Genomic DNA, 25,503 nt, shown 5'->3' on the forward strand with positions numbered 1-25,503 from the left:
TTCAAAGCATTCAAGATCTTAATCAAACCTGTAATAGCAAGATCATGCTACAAAATTACAAATAAGTTGGTCTCCAAAGACATTTCCGTCAACCAAACATGACTGAAAGATTTTATGAGATCAAAGTTATTTAATGATGCCTTTTCTGGCCATGTAATACATTGTTATATATTTTTTTTTAAAAAATATTTATAGAATTTGCTCAGTATTGAAATTATTTTGAAGGGTAAAACTTCCTTGTTACTCTATAATAACCATAGCATGTAAGCAATAGAGAGTTTGCCATCTATCAGACCCAGCAGAAGTTAAATGCAACTAATGTACTAAATAATCATCAGAACTACAAATTCATATTCAAAGGATATGGTAATCTCTGCAGTATAACTTTAAAAACAGAATTAAAGTTCATCCCCTACAGAAGAGAGAGAGAGAGAGAGAGAGAGAGAGAGTCAAATTCAAGACTAATTACCCTAAATAATAATTAATCAAAATTTCAAAAATGAAAATAAAAAATGGAAAAAATAATACCTAACAAAAAATATATCCTTCGTATCAGAAAAACCATACACTAATTGTACCTTTAAACTGGGCAACTGTTAGGAGAGAAGAACATCTACATCTTAGGTGGAGTTTCCATTGGAGATTCCTGCTTGATCACTGTCCAAAAGTTCATTTACACAGAATTGATGCAAGTTTTCATACATTTTCTTCCACTGCTGAACCATTTGCATAGATCTTGTACACTCAAGCTTTAGTCTTTCCGTCTCCATTTCAGCAGCAGCAGAAGAACCTTGTTGCTGAATACATCAAAAGAATGGTTAGACAGGATTTCAGATGCATGTAAGATCATGCTATTTGCATAGTCAGATGACTAAAAAGCATAACTAGGAACAAAACATGCGCATACAACCATACACACACAAACACATGCATGACAATGAAGTGGTCAAAGAACATTCACTGAGATTTCAAGAAACCTGAAGTTCTTTGATTTGATTATTTATCACATGCGAACTGAAATATGAAGGATCTATTGATTTCCTGCAAGTAGACTGGAGACCAATGACAGTTGTAGTGTCTGCATCTTCATCTGTTGGATTCCTATATTTATCCAGCGCAGGTGGTAACAATGACCCATGCCTTCTTGAGGAAGCTTGTGAATTTGGCCGAAAATTAAAGTTGAGCTCTGGTCTAACAACAAGAATATTGTTTACAGGACCTGCACATCATGAAAGGGAACAGCAAAACATGGGTTAGACAACCACATTTTTTTGGGAGTCAAAATCAGATAAAGGGAAAGTGTGTGAAGGCAGGGAGAGGTTATTGATAACTTGCACTTAATGTTGCTTACATAAAAACACTAATATGCAAAATTTTAATAGAAATACCCAATTGAAAAGCACTCAAAAAGGTTTTTGAGATACATACTTTTAGATAGAAAAAATACTATAATAGGTGAAATGCCACTTAGAAACCAGCTTAGGAAACAAAACTAGATTTAGAATATATGCCTTCAAATCTTCTGCATAGGAAACATGACCAGACACAGTGATTTGGTAACTACACTTTTTGTAAGGATTCTAGTAGACGCCAACTCAAATACATTGTAACATTTCTATTAGAAGCTGTATGTTTAAGTTTTCAATCGTAAGTAAACAATGCAGATCATGAATGACGTCATTTGCTTCAAGATCATAAATAATAGTTTAATGATTAACTTAAGTCCTTAATCAAAACTACAGATTTAAAAATAAAAATAGTGTCTATATATAGAGCACAATGTTTATTACATGAAAAATTTCTGTGAGGGGATGGTACAAGCATAATAGAGAAAAAAAAAAACATACACTGAAGTGATTAAGAAACAAACAAATAAATAAGAACTAAAACATAATAAATGATTCTTTTTCCTTTGTCGTGAACATACACCCTATGCACACAAGAAAGCAATTATTTATATAGCTTGGGCAAAACCTTTTGCATGCTTGAACACACGAACAATGTTGTGAGTTTTAGCGTCCCAAACTCGTACCATACCATCATCCGATCCAGACAGTAAAAGATTTCCACGTGCACAATATGCTAAGCAAGTAACAGCCTGGCTGGAAGAGAGAGAGAGAGAGAAAAAAAATGAATTATGAATTCAGAGATCTTAGAGGCCAATACTACAAGAATGCAAAGTCTGCTGACACAACTTAATGAAGGATCACAGTCTTATCTAAAACAATAAACAATCTCCCAGTGATATAGTTTGAGATAATGCAATAGTAAATAACTAAATATATATTTGCAGATAAATATATTAACAATGAAGTATTAATGATAATCAATGAAGCACAGATTACCCCTAAAAGTCCCATAATCAAGAGATTGCTCCAAAAAAAAAAAATTTTCCAATGACATTCATATAGGGAATATTTGGTACAATTGTACTGTGACTATTGTCATAAAAGGTGATAGAATCGCAGAACTAGTGAGTTACAAATCCATAGTAACCACACTGTCGGACTGTAACAAACCAAATTACAGCAATGAGGTTCAGAGAGACCATGAAATCCATAATCAATATAGAACATGACTCAAAGGGCTTGAGGTAAAACAAAAATAACATTATTAAATAGTTAACTGATAAGAGCTGCATCTCAAAAAGGTTGGAGGCCAAGTCATGGAAAACTTATGAGGGTAATAGCCACCCACTGCCATATCTAATTCAATCCCACCTCTAAACTAATATTTCAACCTCAACACGATTCCAATTAAGCTTTCTCAACAAACTTATTGGAAAGAGAAATGCTAGGTAACATTTTTACAGAAACCATTCCCAATTATGGAATAAAGAGAAATTAATGTTAAAACATGGCTGCTCAAATAGAGTCATGTAAACCATATGCATGATGAAAACATAAATTGTAACTTCCATGTAGGTAATATTTACAATCACCAAAACTTATCCCCAACAATGCAACAAACAGATATATTTAGAATTTAGCAAAAGAAAGTCCCACAATCAAACCAGATGATAGCAATTATAAAAACTTGTGAGTAGCAAAGATAACTCATCGTTTTCTGCAACTTAGTGAAACTTCATATAACAACAAAAGAGACAAACCTGTGATTTGATAATGAATTTATGATATGCAACCCATAGTTGCTTTTAGAGGTGCTTTCAGCACTAAGTGCAGCAATGTATATCTTGCCATCTCTACTGCCAGCATAGAAGACATGTTCGCTAGGGTCAAGTACAATTGCATCAATTATTGAAGGGAATACGACATTTCTTAATAATTTTCCCTTTGATAAGCTCCACACCTGAGAAAAGGTACATCATATAAGTTATATACTGAACCAAATTTCAAATTTATTGTTGAAACTAGAATATTAGGGAAATGGTTATGGCGTTATGGGCATGACGTTACCAATCTTTGGCAGAGAGTTTTCTTCACAAAATATGGTGAGGGTCAAGGAAGGTGGCGTATGAAAGTGTGCAAGAGGACTCATGGAAGTGGTCTTTGGAGAAGCATTCATGAAGGCTAGGAAAGTTTCTCTAAGCATCTGTCTTTTGCAGCGGGTGAAGGCACCTGTATCCGCTTCTGGCATGATAGGTGGATTGGGGATAACACCCTAAAAGATCTCTATCCTGAGCTCTATGTGTGTTCAGTTGCCAAATATGCTTGCATCTTTGAGGTTTTGTGGATTCCGGAAGGAGGTACTTGTAGAGTGTGGGATTTAAGGTTTTATAGAGCTTTTGAAGATTAGGAACTAGCTACATCTTATTCTCTACTTTAGTTTATCCAACCTTGTATTCCTCGGGGTGATAGGAGGGTTACTCTTTGTTGGCGGCTCAAAAGTGATGGTAAGTTTGACACCTGATCTTACTACCAAGCAATTCAGGGTACTCCGAATTTTTTGTTTCCTTGGAAGGGTGTTTGGAAACCAAAGATTCCTAAGCGAATGGCTTTCTTTTTGTGGACAGCTACTCATGATCGAATTCTCACATTGGATAATCTCATACTTAGGGGTCACCCTTTGGTAAATCGGTGTTGTATGTGTTGTTATGATGGGGAGTCGGTAGACCATCTTCATCTTCATTGTCCTGTTACACATACCTTATAGACCTTCATGCTTCAGACTTTTGGTATTCATTGGGTTATGCCAGGATCGGTGGTTGATTTGTTATCTTGTTGGCATCAGTGGCTTGGGAAACATAACTCACATATTTGGAATTTGATTCCATGGTGTTTAATGTGGATTGTTTTGTTGAAACGAAATCGTCGCTCCTTTGAGAACTTGGAGAAGATGGTGGATGAGTTAAAGGCTTTATGCTAGCGCAGTCTTTTTGAGTGCTCTCATTGTTGGGGCTTTACTGATTCTTCATCTTTTTTAGAGTTTATGTTTTCCCTTAGATTATCTTTTTGGTTTTCCCTCTCTTTTGTTTTGTCGTTTGTGTTTTCTGTTCCTTATTGTTCATCATCATGAACAACTTGTACTTTTCATTTTTTCTCATTAATAATAGTTCTCTGATTACCTATAAAAAAAAAAAAAAAAAAATGAAAAGTAACTCTTCAGAAGTTGAACTCAGGTCACTAATAAAATAAGTCCTAGAGAGGAGAGATATAACTTGTGTTAGCCTTGTTCGAAATTGGACTCGCCAACTGACAAACATATTCGAGAGTGTGAATCATCCACATTCTAAGATACAATAATCAGTAGATTGATAGGGACTGTTGTTTGATTCCACTTATTCACAGGGTGAGTGCAGGTCCAAACCCACCCCCCCTTCCCCCTTTCCTCTCTTTAAACACATCAATTATGTTCAGAAGGATTACAGAAATCTCAACAAGAACAACATATGCCCATTTATTTTACAAAAGGGTTCTTGCTTTTTAAACTAGTAGCTTATAAAAAGTATGATTTGCAAATAATAAATATCTGATTTATAACTAAAGCGTGGGTGAACCTCACTTGACAGTTGCAGTTAATTTCCACCTTAACATCCCAAGCCATAAAAAAGCAGCACATGTCATAATACTACATTAACAAAATACTGTAGACAGTATAATTTATTTGAGAGCACGTCAAACCTTACAAGTTCGATCCGCGGAAGCTGATACTATAATGGCATTGCTTCCTCCATATCCGACTACAATATCAGTTACACGCAAAGTGTGCTCTGAAAAATTGTGCTCATATAGATGATCAGATCGCTGACGTCTCAAATCATCGAATATCCTGAATCATTAGTCAATGAAAGCAAAAATGAAGCATGAGTATATGATTAAAAATGTAATAATCAAACTAAATATAGTAAACATATGGAGAGAGAGAGAGAGAGAGAGAAGTACATGAAGAGGGACCAAACTTTAACGGATCCATCCTCCGAGCCAGAAATTAGCAGTGAGTCATCATCGGAAAATACCAAGCAAGTAACAGCCCTATAATGCGCATTCCATTTCCTAAGTTGTCTACCAGTGGCAACCTAAAGCATCACATAGGTAGTCTTCAGATAAATAGAAAATAAAAAAATAGAACTCCAACTATGCTAATGATTTTGTGTTGTTTTTTTGATACACTAGGGAACCTTCCTAAAGAAGAGTCCTTTGGACCCACCCGTCGAAACCCAGTTGCCGGGTAATCCAGGGGCATTCACCATTGACGAGCTAAGCTATGCTAATGTTAATAGTTCTAATTTATCTGAAACCAATTCAACAATTATAATATAAAGGAAATTCACCTCCCACAAGTAAATATCACCAGATAAGCCTCCACCAACAATGTACGTGCCTTCGCGGTTAGCAGCGACTGGCTGTATTGGTTCCGAAGGAAAGCTCTTAACTTCTACTTGAGGCTATACACACAAATAAGACATGTATTTAGTTTGAGCGTTCATTGAGGCATATTGTCGAACAGGTTGTGTGCATAGTTTGAAGCGAAGTGTACCTTGGACCAGGACCAGTAGAGGATGCAGCCAGAGTTGGCGGAGGGATCACGGAGCTGAGAAGAGGCGAGGAAGCGTTGGCCAACGCAGGCGAGGCCATGAGGCGGAGAGACGCAAGTCTTGTAACGGAGTTGCTCCGCGCCGGTATGGACGTCCCAGCAGCCGATGCCGCCGTCGATGGAAGAGGAAGCCACCACTACTTCCATTGCTTGTGATTGTGGAATTAGGGCTAGGAAGGTCTTGGAGCTTGCCTTTTGAGTGTAGGGATTTTGCTAGGGTTTTAGGAGTTTCGCGCACGAAGAATTAGCATACGACGTCGTTGTAAGAGAGGAATGAACAAATAAAGAACTTGTAATAACTAATAGGTCTTTTATTGTTAGTCCACTCTTCTCTTTCTTTTTTTCTTTTTTTGAGGAACTGTTAGTCCACTCTTCTTACATTTGATAACAGGCTATTTTAATTAAGGCTTTATATAATTTATATGAGAAATATAAAAAATTATGTTGATTTTTTCTTTTCACATAAATTTTTTTAGAAATATTACCTGAACTAACGTTCTTGAGTCATCCATTAACTTCTCCTTTTACAATTTTATGGCAATATTCCTTCTCAAAAAAAAAAAAAAAATTTATGGCAATATTTACATTTTAAATCTTATCATTTCAAAATCTTAAAAATTAAAACCTGCATTTTTTTTATTTATACTTTTTTTTTAAGAATCAATTTATACTAATTAAAATTTGAATCTTTCATGATTAAATTAATATGATTTTAAAAGTTTCTTAAAACTTCTTCCCAAACCAAAAAAAAAAAAAATCTTAAAACTAATGAAATTATATTTGTGGGAGGAAACTTAGTACACTATGGTACACACTTCATTAGACCAAGTGCTTATAATGCAAAGATGGGAGGCGTCTCTCCCCAATGTGGGATTGAGCAAAATCTTAAGGATTAGGCATGCGCCTCGTGTCGCTAATTCCGAAGAGGACAATACTTGATTGGGGTTCAAGACTAAGTTTCCTCCCACAATATTTATGATAGTTTTAACACATCAATGTTGAATTTAAAACTATTTAAAGTAGGAAAAGCATTTACATATAGTGCCAAAAAAAAAAAAAATTTTGATGCATCATACTACAACCAATATACTTATTAGTTATTAGATAATTTTTTTTTTTTTTTTTAGAATCAGTTATTAGATAAATTTTGAGAATGATTCAAATATATTGACACAATTTTAATTATTACACATGATAAGTGATCTAAAAATTGGATTTTTTTTTTTTTTTTTGGGACAATGTAAAAATTGGATGTTGTATGCATAAGATGATAAGTGTAGGGTTAGGATTTGTGGCCCAAGCCCAAAAACAATAAATTTGTAGAGTGTGGATGATAGAGTTAGGTTGACTGTGGAGCTTATAACGTTTGATCACAACGTCCCAATATAAACCAGCATGAAAATACACGTAAAAATCAAGTAAGTTCAAGTCTGAAAAGACTTATGATAAATTGAATACAGGTTACAATTCTTAGGATTACAGTCAGACCTCTCCTTTCTTTTCTTTCTTCCCTTCTTTTTTTTTTTTTTTTTTTAATATATATATTATTAGGAGCCCTTCTTCTTTATATAGCATCCCCCCCCCCCCCCCCTCCCCCCAAAATAAGATTTAATGAAATTATAAAATTATCACATGCTCAATTGATTGATAATTATTATTTTCTAGTTAAGGAAAATACTTCTTAAAATGTATTAGAATTTTGCTCCAATAAATTTTTTAAACAATAAAAAAAAAGTCTAATAGTTAATATGCTTCTCTTCGGACTATGTAACTTATAACTAACAAAATAATCAAGTCAAATATTTCTATTGAATTTGTAAAATAGTTTGTATATCAAGCATTATTCTTTTTTTCTCTTCACTTATAGTCTTTCTCTTACCAAATTTTTCTCTTTTTATATTTTTCTATAAATATAATTTGATTCCTGGATAATCTCTTTTCTACTAGGGTAGGCTAGCAGCCCAAGCCCATAACTTTATAAAATTGAATCCCACCAGAGCCACTTCGGCCCAGAACATTTTTCATGCTTACTCGTTGCAAGTGAAACGTTCATAGAAGCCCATATAAACCCAAACCAAATTTAATTTAGTGCTTCTTCTCAAAAAAAAAAAAAAAGGTTTAATTTAGTGCTTTTTTCTTTTTTTCTTTTTCAATGTTTAGTGGTTATAGTATCTACATAAAATTAACCACTTCTTCAGTTTAATCTCACTGAACTTAGAAAAGGAATGTTTGTCTTTTTACCATTGATTCGAAAATTCCCTTATCCTTTTTAAGCATGCACGAAGTTTGAACAAATAGCCAATACAAAATAGAAGTTTAACATTACGCATGCTTCAAATTTTTGCTAAGTTTATTGCAAAGTTTTTGTTGCTTCTTGAAAACAAAAGTCCCTTTTTGATTGCGGAAAGCAAATATATATGGCTACAAACACTTTCTTTTGTGTTTATGTATGTTTCTCTCTTTTCTCAGCCATGCCAACGATGGATTGTCGTCTAAACCACGTGTTACAGGAATCAAACTTTATATGCAAAATTCTAGTTGGTGGAGGTTGTTGAGCAATGTTGGATGATTGTGACGGCCGAGAGTCATCATATATTCCTATAGAGGTTAGTCATCTATGGCTAAGGCTACTGTCTAGTATTTTTAGGGATTTAGATACGAGACAAACACATAATCACTTTTTGATGTGTCATATCTATGTAACATTCAATGGACGGAAGTACAGAACACAAATCAAATCCATCATCTATATTAAATATTCAGTTGTGATCATTTTAGAGTAAAATATTTATGTTTCAACATATGTCATATCTGTGTCACATTCAATGCACTGAAGTACAGGACGAAAATCAAATCCATTTTCTATATTAAGAATTCATTTGTGATCACTTTAGAGCAAAGTATCTATGTACGTAGGTGTACCAATAAGGTTTCTCATTTTCGTCTTATATGGTCTTTGATATGATGCTTAATTGATATATTTTTTTTTATATATTTTTTTTGAGAAATACGATAGGGTTTGAACTCCTGATGTTCGCTCCAAACATTTGTTCATTATACAAGCCAAGTCACAAATTAGATTTTAGAAGAATGCTTTCTTTCTTTTTTTGTTGGGAGGTGGGGGTGTGGGAGTGTGTTTGAGCCAGGATATCAAAATTATATTGTTACGTCTGTTAAACATACATTGCCTACGTATGTGGACATCAACAATATATCCCAAGCTAAAAGGTTGGATTGTACTAGCCGTTTAGGAGTGTGCATTCAATTCACAAACATAATCCAAGCTAACCCAACTCCCATGACGCCCTAAGTTTTTTGTAGGTTGTTGAGTTTGGTTATATTCTAAAATTTTTTATTCAAAACTTGGGTTGAGTTGGGTTTGGGTTGGTAAAATTTTTAATCCAAGTAACTTCATCTAATAATGCATATTAATAGTTTAGAAAATATATGTACTTTACTTTTGTTTGATTTATTTTGGATTTTGGGATTTGGTTTAATTTTTGTTAATTCGGTTATTTTTGTATTGTAAAATTTAATTTTTGATGTTATGGAAATTTAGGACCCAATTATATAAGTTATAATTATTTGTTAAATAATGGGCTTTAATATATCTAAAGGAAAATTCAATTTGTAATTAGACCTTAAAAAATGCTTTGGCCATAGATTCTTATTAACTCATTAAGTACCAACTTTTCAATAGATATGACAACGTTGGCCAGATCCTTAGATATTTTTTTGCCCCTTTTCAGGTGAAGAAGAAATTAAGGATATGATTACATCTACCCTCTAGGTTATAAGGTCTGTTTTTTCAGGTAAACAGATTAAGGATATAATTACCACCAGGTTGTAGGATCAATGAAATCATCAAAAACAATGTGTACCAAATGGCCCAAACATTTCCAAAACTTTCACATCTATTAAAAATGTGTGTACCTGTACCAACTATACCATGTAGCAGTAGACTTATAATCTTCCTATTATGCATGTACCATTATTTTATATAATTGTCAATAAAGTGTGTGCTATACCAAAAGAAATGAGAGGACGAAAATGTCAACAAAGAAACATTCAAAAAAGAGTACCTAGCAAACATGTCTTTTTAAAAATCCAACATCATCTTTTTCTCTCACTTTCTTTAAGCTAGCTACTCTCGAAAAACTGGATTCAATACGGCTTATTCTTCTTCAGCAACACACAAATGCGTCTTCCTAAAGCATCTTTACCAAGATGATCCGTATCCACTTTTGTAAGCCCATCTCACACACACAAACACACTTTTTCTACCTCCTTCGATTGGACCAAACAAACGTATCCTTGCTTCACTATATGTGCATATTCGAATCACGTGCGACTCTCTATAAAGACCAAAAGTTTATAGGGGTACCCTTTGCCATGTCAAACTAGGGTTTTGGGGTTCTTTTTTCCTCCTTTATACATAAAAACTTTCACCTTCTTTTACCTAACTATTAAGGTGAAATGTGATTAGTGTTAAACTAATAGTGAATGTTGCAAAGAAGATGATTATGAAAATTTTAAGTAAGTTTCAGGATATAATATTTTTTTCGACTGCAAATATAACTTGTCGTGATTGGTGTATAATAAATATTAGTTATGAAATTGAATAAAAAAAAATTGCAATCATAACAAGCTATGTGAACCATAATTGTAAAAAAAATATTGTGTTTCTAACCTTTTATCTCTTTTTGTTTTTTTAGAAAGATTAGAGCACTTTGTGTCTTTTTTTTTTTTTTTTTATTACTACTATTATTTATTATTTTGGGTGGGGGCGCCTAACACAAATGAGACGAAATCATTGCACAAAAAGTATATTCTAATTCTATTATATTCCTAACTTTATTTTATCTCATCACTATAGAGGCTTGAAATAGAGATTTCTTAGCTTACTTTCAACTGTGTCTCACACAGTTTTCTCTGTCATGGATTTTAATACTAATATGAAAATACATTAAAAAAATACATTGGGGTCAAGAAAAGCAAAAATGCCTAGCTAGTCAAACTTTGTGTGAAACTTTACTAGTATAGGGATGTAGGACAAATGGTCAAGCAAAGCCATTTACGTAGATTAGGTTTTTTTGGAAAAAAATGATTTTTTTTTTTTTTTTTTTATCTAGCTACCATTCAATATTCTCTCCCTCTTCTTTCTTTCTGTTTTTTTGCTTAGGAAGAAGGAAAAAAAAAGTGCTTGGAAATAGTGAAAGAGATGTAAGGGAAACAGGAGGGGTAGGATCCAAAGAGAGTTTTGAAGATATTGATCAGGTTCTTAAAGTAGAAAAAGGCAAAGGTTTCTGGCCCTCAGAAGAAGAAGAAGAAGGAAGAAGAACAAGAACAAGAACAAGTATAGAAGCTTTGATATAAACATTACAAACCACGTTTTAGTCAGTTCTCTCTTATATTTCGCTTTCATCGAACGAACCACTCTTTTAGTTTATTCAATTTCTCTCTCTCTTTCTTGTGGGACTGACAGTTCATGGAAACGAGAAATAGAGATTATAACCTTCATCATAGAAAATGACAGCCTTCTTTTTCTAGAAAATCATGGTATACTTCCTTTTTAACAATAATGGAGATCATAAAAACAATAATGACACTGCTAATATGGGATTTTGAGGAACGACTTGTCATTTGGTGTCAGCTACTTTTATTTTAGTTACAACACCATCATTTTGTATCGGTTTTTGAATTTAAGTGAGTTGGGTATTTTGTGTCACATATATACTTGTACGTATCGACCATTAATGTGCTAATAAGAGAGAAAGCCCTAGAGGAAATTGTCAATGAACTAGCCTGTAAAGCTGTAACTTCCTCAGTCTTTTTTTCCCAATAGAATTGAGGGAGAAGGAAACAAACCCATCAATATAATACCCTCTCTCTCTCTCTCTCTCTCTCTCTCTTTCACATTAATGAAACTGAATCATTCAGATACTAAAATCAGAAAAAGAAAGAGAAGGAGAAGAAAGATGAGCATGTCCATAATCAAAAGCAATAAATTGCACCACTACAAAGAATAAATAAAGCTCAAAGAAAAAGATGGTATTGGCGACTTAATACACTTTGCTTTGATCTTCTTCACTCTAACCAAAACCCACCTGCATTCATGCCTGGGGGGAACAAAGATAATACTGGCTGGCACTAAAGTTATATACACAGACTCACATAGAGTCACTCACAAACACACACGCACGCACACACACATATTGTCAACAATATCATTAAACTCTCTCAAGACTCAAAAAGAAAAAGAAACAAAAAAATTGGAGAAGAAAATCAAAAAGGAACTTAATTTTCTAAATGGATTCAAGGAAAACTAACATGTAGGAGGCATAAGATTTAAGCCTAAGTCATCCTTTTCCAAGACCAAACGAGCTTTGGTAGTCTCCATGTTGATGGGATTAGTAGAACCGTACTCAGGGTGCAACCTTTTCTTTGAACATTGAAGTGGCACTCCAAAAAGCTTGGTCTTGCAGCTATTGCTGTTGGGTTCATCAAGAATTGTCAAAGAACTAGTCTTTGATGTAGTAGTAGTAGTTGGAGAGTTCATAACATGGTTGTTTTGAAAAGCTTGCTTATGGTTATTACTCTGACAAAATCCAAAAAGCTGGTTCAATGGCTTTTGCACCATTGGACTATTAGAACCAATAGGTGTGGTAGCTGTTGCTTGTGGGCTACAAAGAAGTAGAGAAGAAGGGTAAGTATTGCTTGGAGCCACAGGTTTCACATGGTTTTGAACAAAGTATATTATATCATTGTAAAGCTTCCTCATGTGTGCTAGCTCAGACATTAGCATCGAGTTGCTTCTTCTTAGTCTTTCATTGTCCTCTGAAAGTGCAGTCACTGAGTTATTGTAGTTGCCTGCAAGTCCACCTCTTGGGGATGAGACTAGTGGGGGTGAGTCACACCAATTAGCTTGCTCATCCGAGTCAGATGGAGATATGCTGACTCGGTTTGAAAAGGGAAAGAAACTCGGGCAACTCGGGCCATTGACACCCAGTGGAGAATGTGGGTGGTGGTGATGATGGTGTTGGTTTATAGCCACTTGTGGCTGCGCGGTTTTCCTTCTATGGATCTCACAAAGCAAGTGCTTCTCTCCCTTCTTGAAGAACTCGTTCGCAAACTCCCATCTATCCGGTACAATCTTTCTAAAACCCTAGTGAACATATCAAAAAACACAAAATAGAGATAACCCATTTAGTAAAAACACAAACTTTAAGCTTAGAACATTGAGTTTTAGTATATTAATCAAGGTGTATATGCTCATGTATAACTATATATACGTACATAAGTGTTAAGCTGGCGAACGAAGCTAGAGAAATTGTTGTGCTTGAAATAGTTGGGAAGGAGGTCACGAGCAAACTCAGGAGGTCTCCAAACAACGAAGGTAGTGTCATCTTCACCCCAAGAAACTATGTGGTCTGTGGCTGGATCGTCTACAAGTTGATAGGTTTTTGTGAGAAAAGGAGCTGGGACTGATTTGTGTGAGTCTAAAGAGAGTAATATGCCCTCACAATTGTCAAGCATAAGAGCCATTTTTTTTTTTTGAAAGATCAAAGGCACAAGCTTTTGATGAGTAGGAGGAGGAGAAGATCTGAGTGATGAGTGGGAGAAATATGGTGGGGTTAGTTGAGAGTGAGGATATGAGAGTGAGAGTGAGAGTGAGAATGAGAGAGTGTTGATGGATAAAAATGTTTGATGGATGTGTGGGGGTGTGTGGTACAATGGTACTGTGTAATGCGGTTGTTTTTTTTTGATTTTTTTCGAAAAAATAGTTGTATAGTATATGGTTTTTTGTTTTTATAAAATATATGTGTTTTTTGTTATGTGAGTATTATATTTTTGTTTCCCTCCTCGGTTATGTAGTGAGAGAGAATATGTGTCTGTCTGTCTAGGACTGTGAAATAAGGGCCTTTCAAGACAAACCCGTGACTTTCTCTCTCTCTCTCTCAAAGAGAGAGGTACTGACATTGATCCCGCGCACACCCACTTAAAATCACGCACAGGAGGATGGTGCAGTGTAGCAGACTAGCCTGTTTTGTTAAATTTACGTTGCCATCCTTCTTCTTTCTTAGCCTTTTTCCTGTGTTCTAGCATAGTAAATTTAGTCAAAGTCTTCATTACTAGTTTACTATTATTCCATACATGTAAAAACTATAAAAAAAGCTTTCCTTTTCTGCTTCCACTCTCTCTTTTCTGGTTCTTTTTCAATACTATGCGTCTTAATTATCCATGTAGCTTCTTTTAGTATATCTGTTCCTCAAGAACCTAGCATTAATTGCAATGTCGGATAGGAAAACATTATAATCTCTTACGTGAATCACAATTTGTTTAACACAAGTTCTTTATATAATGAGCAGTTGATTCATATGAAAGTAAAAGTACAATGACTTAAATTAAGAGAAAAAGAACAAGCATAAATGTCTAATTTTTTTTAATTAAAAAAAAAGCTAGCCTTTGATTACTTCTTCAACTTTGTAAAGTAGAAGTTAAAGTCAATTTCTTGCTAAGCAAGCTGCATATATTTAGGGGGAAAAAGAACCCCATGGAAGGGTGTTTCTGTCAAGCAAAACATTATGTCTTTTTAAACAAAAGAAAAAAAAAGTTAAGAAATGAGAGGAAGGTGGTTTCACTTCACGTCAAACGAGTGTCCTCTTTCTAATTTGTAGCTTTCCCTTTGTTGTTTAATGTCACCAACCAAACACAGTCTCCAATTTCGAATCCCCATCATTTTCTACTACCTCTAGCAGATATAAGGTAAAGGATACATCGAACTACGTGATGGGATTTAAAGCCTGTTGTTAAGTGACGACATTTCTTCCTTCTAATGCTTCTCTTCCATTTGCTTCTCTCTCTCTCTCTCTCTCCAACTTTCTTCTTTTTCTCTTCCTTCTACTTCTTCTTTGGTTCATAATATTCCAAACTTCAACATCATAGGGCTAGGGGGTCATGCTCTCTCTGCCCACAATATTATTCTCTATTTTATTTTTTTGGGGAGTAAAACTAAAAGCCCACTACTACCTTTACTCACTAACTTACAATGGCTCTTTCTAGCCCCTTTGAACTCTGCCTACTTTGAGAGCCTCCAACTTTGGCTCTTCCTCGGCTCGGCTTCTTTTTGCTGATGTGTCCAGGTGATTGAATTATTGGTCCCAAAAGTTTCTATGAATAACTGGAAAAAAAAATATTTTTTACAGCTTTTCCATTTGTAATGCCCCAAGAAATATTTGTTTTTATATACGTACATACTCATGACTCATCCCTCCCTTCTCTCATAATGTTCCTTGGAGGCATGGTATTTCATGCCCCTCTAATGAATTAATGACATTTGTGAAAGAAAATTGTTGCCTAAGCTTCAAGTTTGATTTTTTTGCAATCAATATCAAACTGAACAGAGTATTGGAAGGATTATAAGGTCAAGTTTCCTATATATGGTCCCTATTTTGAAGGTAGTAAAATGCCACAGGTGTCACAATTAGAACAAGATTGCATGAAAACCATTGCAATAAGTGGTTAATGAGGGATCCAATAAAAGTAAACAGAACGTTTTATTAAGTGATGAGTAAGTGACAGTGAAGGGTAGGGACACAAAGCAGTGCCAAAGTGAAAGAATAAGAAAATGATTACTAATTATTTCATATAGATACTCAACTGATTATTTTGATAATGTCTATGATTCTCATTATTGGAAAAACAAAGTTAAACTGTCCTGGTTCCCCACCTATATAATTTCTCACTTTTACATGTTCTTTTAGCTCTTTTCCATATTCAAAATCAAAATTATAAGCTTGATATTAATAATATCTCCAAAGTGATCGATTGCCATTTAAAAAAAATGTTACAATCTTACTGAACAAGCCAACAAATTTCTTTTCCTAAAAAATAGGTTAAAGAAACACTAACCAATTTTTTTGATGAGAGAGAGCTAGGTTTATATATTGGATACACTTTTAATAGTGGTGTACAAAAAAGTTAACTTTTTGCTTATTTGTTGGGTGGAATATACGTTTTGGGATTAAAGTTTTGTTGTTGTATATAATAGACCTCTAAAAACAATTTGAAAATGTATAAGAGGAAAATAAAATGAAAAATGATGATAAGTTATTTGTTTACCACCCCATAGCAACATTGTTATCTCATTTTCTCATGTTTGTGAAAATAAAAACCATGGATAAAAATCTTTAGTCTATGACTCTATAGTCTTATTTTGAGTGTTATAGTCTAGCATACTTTTTTTTTTCTCTCTTATAAAGTAATCAAAGTATAATTAAAAAAAAAAAACATATTCATGACATATTGCAATCACTAGAACATAAAATAAAATACTTAAAATTAATGGGACTAATACAATCAAGTGCATAAAAAGTAAACTCATTTTTAAACCATTAGCAAAATTCCAAAGCAATCCATGTGTAGAACTAATAATAATCCAAAGCACTGCAAGTATCCACAAAATATCACAGGTTGAAACTTTGAATTAAGATTAAGATTATTTTAAAATAAGTGTTTGCATGTGACATTCAAATATTTTGCGCGACTTTTGTCTTTGGATAATAAAAAAATAATAAAAAATTTTAATTTTCTTTTTTAAAATAAAAATGAAGCAAGAAGCTAGCACTGTCAGCTTCAATTCCCGATATTCAATTATAATAGGAAATGGTCTGTGTTATGAGAGAAGATGACCTTCTAATTCAACTTCCATTGCTTGCTTTCTTTGTTTCTCTCTCTCTTTCTCTCTCTCTATCTCTCTTATCTTCTCCTTCTCTTCCTAATTCCCCGTTCACACACACACCCTCACCCATCTGCAATCTCTGAGCAATTGCAGCGGCTGTCATGGAGACAGTAGTCCTTTTAATATGTATTGGTTCTGTGTACTGTGTACTGTGGAGTATGCCATTCTCGTGATTCCTGTTTTGTTTTCTTCCTTATACCATATATTTTTTTCCCACCACCTCATTTCCTTATTCATGTTACATGCATATTCTTGAGATATTTCCCATGTAGTTTCTGTTCACACATTAATTTTTCAAATGTGCTTTCTGGTTAGTGTAGAGGAACTTATTCAATTTATCTGGTTTTTGTATGATGCTCTTAATTTTTACAAAAGTAAGATAAAGTGCATCATTTAAATTACCCGATTAAGTAAATCATATAAAGAAATTTTTTTGAATTGATAGATGAATTTTGGTCCAAACTATATGTATATCTTTCTGCTTCAACTTATTTTTTAAATCCAATAACTCAATAAAAATAAGCTATCCCAACTGAGCATCAACAAAAAACACAAAATAGAAAAAAGAGTGGTAAAGAAAAAAGGCCTTCTGCTTCATAATTAGATACCAAAGTAACAACTCAGAAATTTTGATCTTGTAACAAAATTATGGCTGATGATGGGCTTGAACAAGACTAATTATTGAATCAACTGATTATCCACAGCTGAACCATTACGGAAATGTGGTTAGATATATCCATTAATCATAAGAAGGATCTAACTCTTTTTTTTTTTTCCTTTTTTTTTTCTTTTTGAGAATATAAGAAGGATCTAACTCATTGATGAAAAATAAGTAGTTTTTATAGGAAATGTAAACGAAGCATGAAATAATTGATGAGTAAGAAGAGGGACTAGTGATTATATGGAAGTTTTTTTTTTTTTTTGCCTGAATAATGCAATGCAATGCAAGACATCCGTGTGAGAGAGAGAGAAGAGAGTGAGGAAGAGGGTCCACCAAAAGTATGGAAAACTAGAAGCAAAGGCTGAATTTTCCCACACAAGTTGTCAGCAACTCAGACAGATCCTACCGAGCCCACCACCATATATGACTAGCAAAAAATCACCCAAAACACACTCACAAACACACACACAAAAACGTTCCTGTTTTCTCTTTCTACACGTTGAGAGCCAAGAAGATTCTATTCTAATTTCTAAAACGCAGTGAAAGTGAAAACGAACCCCACTTCCCCTCACATGACCACCGCCGGTACCTTTCAAAATATATTTATATATACACTAAAACATTTGTTTTGTAATAGTAATATAACTAATATAAAATAAGCCCACACCAAGTTTTTTTACAAACTATTTGTATAATCTAATAAAAATGAGAATTTCAAGGAGAGACAACTTAAAACATAGAGCGAATACGGATAAAACCCCAATATTTTAGGCACTTTTATATTACCTAATATTATATTTACAAACACCTTTCTTTATCTCCATCACTCTTTCTAAAGTGAAAGAATCAAAATCTGTATTCTATACGACAAGCTACAAGGTTCTTTCTTCTGTCTCTTCTTGCACTCTCTTTTGTCCGATTCATTGGACCCTTCTGTGCACGGCGAGAAACACAACCATCTTATGCTCTATTTAACATGTTATTTTAAACTGACCCAAAGAAAAAAAAAAACAAAAACAAAAATAAAGCAAAGCAATGCTATATCATATCAATATCAATATCATTGTAATGGTCCTAGCTATATAGCTAATTGAATTAGCTAGTCAAAGAGAGTTCAATCTCTTCAGGAGCCAAGGTGTATCTATCTGAGGGGGAGAGAGAGAGAGAGAAAAGAAATTGAAGAAGTCACGAGGGGATATGGATCCCACGAGGAAATGGCACTCTGATAATAATGGACCAGACAAGATACCCGTTTGTCTTTCTAGTGCACTAATGTACCCAGCCCTAGGCTTTGTCCTCCGTGCATGAGATTGACATCTCTGTCCTTCTAGATCACCTCCTCTTCCCAATCACATTGTACACTTATTTAATACATGCAAAAATCTTCAAATATGCTGCATTATCTTCTCTCTTTTATCCACGTTATTTTTGCCTTCTCTTTTAGTGGTAAAAAAAACCAAAGAACAATAACAGCAGTTATATTGACATAAATTTTTTCATAAGTATTATAAAAAGTTTCTTAAAATAGTTTTATTAATGTATGCGCATTCGATAGTAAAACTCAAACTTAAAGGATACGGTTAATGTGTATTGTTAGAACATACATAAAGCATCTATTTTAGGAAATTTTTTATGAAAAAATTAAAGAGCATTTTCCTATAAAAAGTTTTATTAAATAGTTTTATTAATGTATATCCTAAAAGCATACGATAATAAGGGTTTGACTTACTTTCAGTACTTTTTTAATTGAGCATGTCCTTTTATTTTATATATACAATGACAAGTGATAGTGAATTTTAATCTCCACATTTTATTTAGTTAGCATATAATGTTGCAATTACTCATTAAAATAAAATGAGATTCTAGTTAAAAAGGTATTGGAGGTAAATCAAACCCCAATAATAAAACCCAAACTTAAATTCAAGTTCTTTTGTTGTTTTACTTTGACTTTCCTAATTAAATTTAGGGTAAATTGCAAATTATACTCCTAAAGTTTAAGGGTGATTGGATATTACACCCCAAAATTTCAAAATTTGAATTTTACCCTCTAAAATTTGGTGATGTTTGGATTTTATACATTAACATTTCAAAATTTGAATTTTACTCCCTATATTTTGGGAGTGAATGGATTTTACTCCCTAAAATTTTAGAGTGTTTGGATTTTACACTCTAAGTGAGTGTTTGGATTGCGTTCCAAACTCATCACATTTGGCATTTGCGTTCAGTAGCTGGGTCTTCTGCACTGTTCATAGGACCTAGCTGTACGAAAAAACACAAATTATTCATCATTTAAAAACTATTCATGGGACCCACGGGCACTATTTTTCAGTCATAAGTTTTCAGTTTTTAGCAATAAGCGTTATCCAAACAAATTCTAAAGTTTCAAAATTTAAGGGTGTAAAATCCAAACAACCTTAAACTGTAGAGGGTAAAATCCAAGTTCTGAAATGTTAAGGTATAAAATCCAAACATCCCAAACTTCAGAGGGTAAAATCCAAATTCTGAAATTTTAGGGTGAAATCCAATCGCCCCCAAACTTTAGGAGAGTAATTTGCAATTTACCCTTAAACTTATATAAATTATTTTATTGATATTAATAAATTCTAAAAAAGATAATATTGTGTTGCATTTAATTAAAAAACATAAGATACATCTCATATATATATATATATATGTAACTTTATTTAAATTCTACTTATGTGGGAAGTGGAACAATCGCCACTTGGGCCTTAAGCCCAAGAAGTAATTGGGCCACGGGGAAAGAATTGGGCAAGCCTATGTATTGAAAGGAATGCTCAAGGGGTAATAAACCATGAAAGGAAAAAAGCTGGGTCATCCCAAGTATTACGGAATAGATGAGTGGCACAGGAAATCAGTTCCCGTGGAAAAGGTAAGGTGACAACTTACCCGAGGTATGGTGCACAAATAATCCATGTGTGATTTTCAGGAAATTCTTGGAACCACGGGAAACTTTCTGAACATGCAAGAAGATTAAAGATCTTTGCCTCCGCATTAATGATGGGGTTCTTACCTTACCTTTGCTGCATTAAATATGAGTAAGACAGCATGAACAGTACAAACAATCCCCAAAATTCATAATTCTAGGATAAGGGTGAGGAGGAATCCGATAAAGTTAAAAAAATATCCCTGAGACTCTGGCAAGCCACAAGATAGCTGTAGTGATAAGAAAAAAAAAAAAAAAAAGGAACATAGAGAAGAAAAATCAGTAAAAGAGAGAAAGAGAAAAAGTAAAGGTAACACCGCGGAAACATGAGAGTTATCTATTGTAATATCTAGGTTGAAATGGTAATATTTGAGTTTAGAGAAATCAATTGCTTGACTTTTTCATGGTGGAGTGTTTTTCCTTGTTGTTTACTTATTTGTTGGTTGATTGAATAATTTGAGTGTGGATACGTGAAGGACTCCACAGGGGCTAGTTTTTGCGTCCTCATAACTTATGTTCACAATTTTTTTATATAACTATTCTTATAATTGTGATTGATATATAATAAAAGTAATATTTATGGTGAATTCTTGTACGTATCTTCAATTACAACTTTTTCTTGGTGTTGCTTTAAAGAGAATTACCTCCTCATTCTTTTTGTATGGTTTATTTATTTTCGGTTGATAAAGGTGAGTTCATACATATAATAAACTCTTAAATTCATGCACTCGTTCCAATTTCTTGTCTAAATATAGGGTCAAGGATTTGAATGGTCTTTGAATTAGAGTCAAGGACATTTCTTAATACAATGATTGTACACAGAGAGAGAGAGAGAGAGGGTTGTCATCAAAGGGAGAAACTGAGTGTTGACTGATAAAGATAGGTGGTTTCCCAACTAAAATTACCTTCAATTCAGAGCAAAAAAGTTATTTTTCCATCAAAACCGAAAGAAGAATCAGGAATCCACTACTCCAAGTTCGAGTCCTAGGTAGACCACTCATTAATTTACTAACATAGTATGAGTGGTAACCTAACTCCCAACTTCTCTAAAGAAAAGCCTTTCAACACATCTAATAATTAAGATAGGACTACTGGGGGTCACTGCTAACTCCTACTATTATATATATATATATATATAGAAGTACTGTATAAAAATCAAAGGGAGAGAATAGTAGTAAATGTTATTGGTCTGTTCTAAAAAACATTTTCTGGCTACCAGTCTCCAATCTCAATAAAGCTATAGTGTCAAGCTGTGCTTGAGCTCTTTATTTAAACCTGGTCTATGGAAGAATCTCCCAATTTTTGTACTTGTCAGGCGATCTATAACATATTTAATGGGCAAAAATATTATATTCAAACCATTCTGCATTTTGAGGCAACTACTTAACAAGATAATCAAGAGTTTCAATCAACTTACTTGATAAAGTACTTTATTCTTGTCGTTAAATAAGAAATTAAGTTCAAATTTTGCCTATACTGAAAAGAGAAAATTATTGGTGTCTTAACTAATAGTAATAACATTCATGATTTATGATTGAACGAACACTATAAATTTAAAACCTTGTTGTATAAAAAAATAATTAAGTGGTAATATAAAGTTTAGTAAAAAGAAAAAGGATTTCAAAGGAAATTTAGTAGTTTACTAAATTAGAAATTGTGCTGTCTGTGCAATGAATTTAACTATGGATTATATATTCTTAGAACTTGCAATTTGATTCATTTACTGGCCAAAAAGACTTCTTTTATTTTTTGGTCCTTATATTCGATTTGATTCAACCAACATGCCCATATATAGTCCGAAATAAATAGAACCGATAATACAAAAGATTGATTTCATTTTTTTTTTTCAAATTTATTATAAAGCCTGCTGAACAAGATTCCATGTCTTCAACTACCCTTCAACGTAAAAAAGTTGGATTTAAAGCAAATTGTGGGATACAATCATTAGGGAGCCAAGCTTTATTCTGATAATAATTATAAATGTCAACAATATCCAAGAATAATTAATTTAGATTATGGTTACACCAATCATAGTGTCCACACTTGTGAGCAGTTTTAATCAAGAAACCCATAATGAGGTTTTGCAAATATATACGTATATCCTTAAAACATGGCCATCTATGTATATATGTACTTCTTCTTCCTAGAAAATGGTTTAGGATGTTTAATTAGCACCAATAAATTTCATTGTGTTAAATCGTAGTTGGAAATTACATATATTATCAAAATTGACAAAGACATATATCGTCTCAAATGAAGCTCTTTATATAGATAGATTGATTTAATTGGAAGGGGGCCTATTGAGATTAGAATAATGGAGTGGTGTTGCATCCATGCAAAAGTTTATTTTTTTTCTTAAAAAAGACGTTAAAAGCAGCTTCTTCCAAGAATAATCTATACCCCAAATCTTAGGTCCAAAAGGGTTTCCATATTAAAAATGTAGACTTGCATGGCATATTGTTTCATATCAATAAAAGAAAGCTAATTTTAACTCACTTTAGAGTTACATTAAAAGGAGAGAACAACAAGAGATGTCTTTCCTCCATTATCTTTTTCTCCCTTTCTTTCTTCTTTCCTATATCTTTTCTTCTTTTCCCTCTTTCTTTTTTTCTCTTTGTTAAAGACACACCCAATTCAACTTCTACGTGAAAAAGGACATCCTTCCATAAACGTCACAAACTTTGCCAATTTATACAGTATATTCTACACCAAACTAATAAAGATGGTTTTTTTAGATACAAATCCCTCTTTGATGTGATATTGGGCCTTTTGAATTCCACTAATAACTTGCTTTTTGATTGTTGTATGGTTATATTATATGAACAAAGACCATGGCCGACCTCGCATGTCAAAAGAGATGGGCCCAAAATTGAAGTTTTTAGTACAAAAACATAGACATCTATTATCTATATATGACCTAAACATGATTAACCAAAAAAGTTGTGTATTAGTCTCACCGAATGTCAAAAAAGACACAGAAGAAGAATGGTGGTTTTGTGTATTTGGTTAGAAACTTAGAAGATGAGGGGGAACATAAAGGCTGTTGGATCACATGCACATCACATTCCTTTTCTCCTTCTCTTCTCTTCTTTTTATACTGTGGCTGATGAACGTTAAAGAAAAGGTGTTTTTTTTTTTTTATTTTTTTTTTTTTTTTTTTTTTAATTATAATTTTATTTATAAAATTAAAATTTAGGGCCCCACAAATTCAAGGCTGCTATAGCTATAACTATTTCCTCAATCCAAGGGATTCCGTGTTATGATCAAAACAATTTGGGTCCCTCCATCATCTTCACCATCATTTTATGCATATATATGAAGACCCACCTCTCATGTCCATTACTCACAAAGCAAATTCTTAAAGTCGCATTTTTTTCTGATGACAGCCAATAATGCATGATATAAAAATGGCAATTGAGAGAGAGAGAGCCTCATCGAAATTCGGTGAAAAAAAAATTATTATCACTATATGGTTGATAAATCTGTTTTACAATTATGCCTCTTTATCTTAAAAATCATTTGCATTGTTTGGTTGATCCGGACTGTCCAAGTTTTTCACTCAATAGTAGATTTTTACATATTTCCATAATCATACTAATATTATTGCCACCTAATTATCCACTAACAAAAACCCTTTTGGCTACTCAATCATGTCAAACATAAAGTTTGCAAGTGAATTTTTTTTTGATGCTGATCATTCAACTAGCTAGGGCACAAAAAATTGGCGGTCCACAATCCTGGTCCAATTGTGAAAGATGTTCTATTCTCACGCGCACCCTAACAGGGAAGTTCTAAGGATGCCCCAATTATGGGGGAACAATCATCATTATTAGTTTTTCCCCCAATCTTCTTTTTCTTCTGGATAGAATTGACAGGTTCATATTGCAATAGGATTTGCAAGTTGAAACTTAGGTTTTGTTTATTGATACCTGTTCTGTATTTTTTTTTTATTTTTTATTTTAAGTTATGATAGTTGTTTTTTAGTATCGGCTCAAAATATCGAGACTTGTTTTTTTCTTTTTTTGGGTAAGATCATGTCTCTTATTGGTTGATAAGAGATATTACCAATAAAAAGTCTATTAGAGTATTCCGTAATTTTCAATAGTTAATTTGCATAGTTTTTGTCAAAATATATATTTTATTTGTAGTTATTATGTTAAATGTGTGATAGAAAGTGAAAAATCAGATTTTTTTTTTTTAAATTAAAAAAAACCAAGTTAAAAAAACAAATAAAAAGCAAAAAGCAAAAAAAAAAATTTCCAAACTTATTTTTGAATGAAATCAGTAGAAATTTATTGTTAAAAAAACAAAATTAACAACAATATATGTTGGGAGATACAACTGTTCAACCAAGAAAACAAATCTCCATTCCTCTCCAAAAATCCACCTCAAAGCCATCAGAGCCGCACAAGGAAAACTTTAGATTTATAAAGAAATGCCTGCTCTTGCCGTGAAAACACCATTGCTCAGAAGCCAAGAAGAGAAAACCATGTGGTACTAGAGCTCCAGCTATGAGATCCAGCCATTTTTGTGTGAAGGAGCTTAGATCCAAACCAAAACCACCCATTCTAGATACAACTCTCAAGGCTAGCGCAAGACCCACCCGAGGGAAAAAGTCGCTAGTAAAGGCCGAGAAATCCCACAAAGAGGGGCTTAAAAAGCCCTTTGATGAGAAGAGACATACGCACGCTAAAAGCAAAGCTCAAATTTTTTTTGCCAAACTAGATAACACTAAATTTACTGGAACTCACTATTTTTTCTTCAATAATATTAAACAATCTGCATGAATTTCATTAACTTTTATTACGCTGCTAATTATTAAAGCCCATTTACCCTCTTCCTAATTAATTTTAGAGAAAAAAAAAAAAAAAACTAGCATAAAGATAATCGGAGAGGAACAAATTAGCCATTCTAGAGGACGGTACGAGCATTAGCTCTGAAGATATATACTACACTTTTCTTTCACATAAAAATAGGTTCATATCTGGGTCTTTTATATATATGAGATCCACATTTATATTAGAAGAGAATGTACGAGTATACATAACAATACAAAGGTGGACTAGAACACTGCAGCCAACAGTGTAACGAGGAAGCAACAATGGCTAATGCTTCTCTGCTGTTGGCTTTATTCACAGAAGAAAGGTGAAGCTGTTTTCTCGT

General features: G+C 33.4%; 2 protein-coding genes across 3 annotated transcripts; both read right to left on the minus strand.

Annotated features, from left to right (window-relative positions):
• Nucleotides 1-321: 321 nt before the first annotated feature.
• On the minus strand, nucleotides 322-6,290 carry LOC112029432 (protein ROOT INITIATION DEFECTIVE 3). 2 transcript variants are annotated; one of them, XM_065760291.1, is made up of 9 exons: nucleotides 5,938-6,290; nucleotides 5,732-5,845; nucleotides 5,343-5,476; nucleotides 5,082-5,229; nucleotides 3,110-3,309; nucleotides 1,975-2,102; nucleotides 978-1,219; nucleotides 579-797; nucleotides 322-412 (listed from the first exon to the last, which is right to left on the minus strand). In XM_065760291.1, exons 1-8 carry the CDS (start codon nucleotides 6,139-6,141, stop codon nucleotides 621-623), a joined length of 1,347 nt encoding a protein of 448 aa, XP_065616363.1. In that variant the 5' UTR covers nucleotides 6,142-6,290; the 3' UTR covers nucleotides 322-412; nucleotides 579-620. The 2 variants fall into 2 exon arrangements, with proteins under 2 accessions (XP_065616363.1, XP_023917883.2); XM_024062115.2 differs by having other exon boundaries at nucleotides 322-797.
• Nucleotides 6,291-12,048: 5,758 nt separating this feature from the next.
• LOC112029407 (heat stress transcription factor B-4) lies at nucleotides 12,049-13,728 on the minus strand. Its single transcript, XM_024062085.2, has 2 exons — nucleotides 13,291-13,728; nucleotides 12,049-13,159 (listed from the first exon to the last, which is right to left on the minus strand). Exons 1-2 carry the CDS (start codon nucleotides 13,537-13,539, stop codon nucleotides 12,320-12,322), a joined length of 1,089 nt encoding a protein of 362 aa, XP_023917853.2. The 5' UTR covers nucleotides 13,540-13,728; the 3' UTR covers nucleotides 12,049-12,319.
• Between the last annotated feature and the right edge of the window lie 11,775 nt (nucleotides 13,729-25,503).

This window comes from Quercus suber, unplaced genomic scaffold, assembly GCF_002906115.3.
Source record: "Quercus suber isolate HL8 unplaced genomic scaffold, Cork oak 2.0 scaffold_361, whole genome shotgun sequence".
Lineage (NCBI taxonomy): Eukaryota > Viridiplantae > Streptophyta > Magnoliopsida > Fagales > Fagaceae > Quercus > Quercus suber.

Excerpts from the sequence above, each read along its gene's own strand:
- LOC112029432 (XM_065760291.1), bottom strand. The coding sequence starts at position 6,141 with ATGGAAGTAGTGGTGGCTTCCTCTTCCATCGACGGCGGCATCGGCTGC. Across the intron at positions 5,477-5,731 it reads GTGATATTTACTTGTGGGAG|GTTGCCACTGGTAGACAACT; the intron begins GTGAATTTCCTT and ends GTGATGCTTTAG. Across the intron at positions 3,310-5,081 it reads CCGCGGATCGAACTTGTAAG|GTGTGGAGCTTATCAAAGGG; the intron begins GTTTGACGTGCT and ends ACCTTTTCTCAG.
- LOC112029407 (XM_024062085.2), bottom strand. The coding sequence starts at position 13,539 with ATGGCTCTTATGCTTGACAATTGTGAGGGCATATTACTCTCTTTAGAC. Across the intron at positions 13,160-13,290 it reads TTCGCCAGCTTAACACTTAT|GGTTTTAGAAAGATTGTACC; the intron begins GTACGTATATAT and ends TATGTTCACTAG.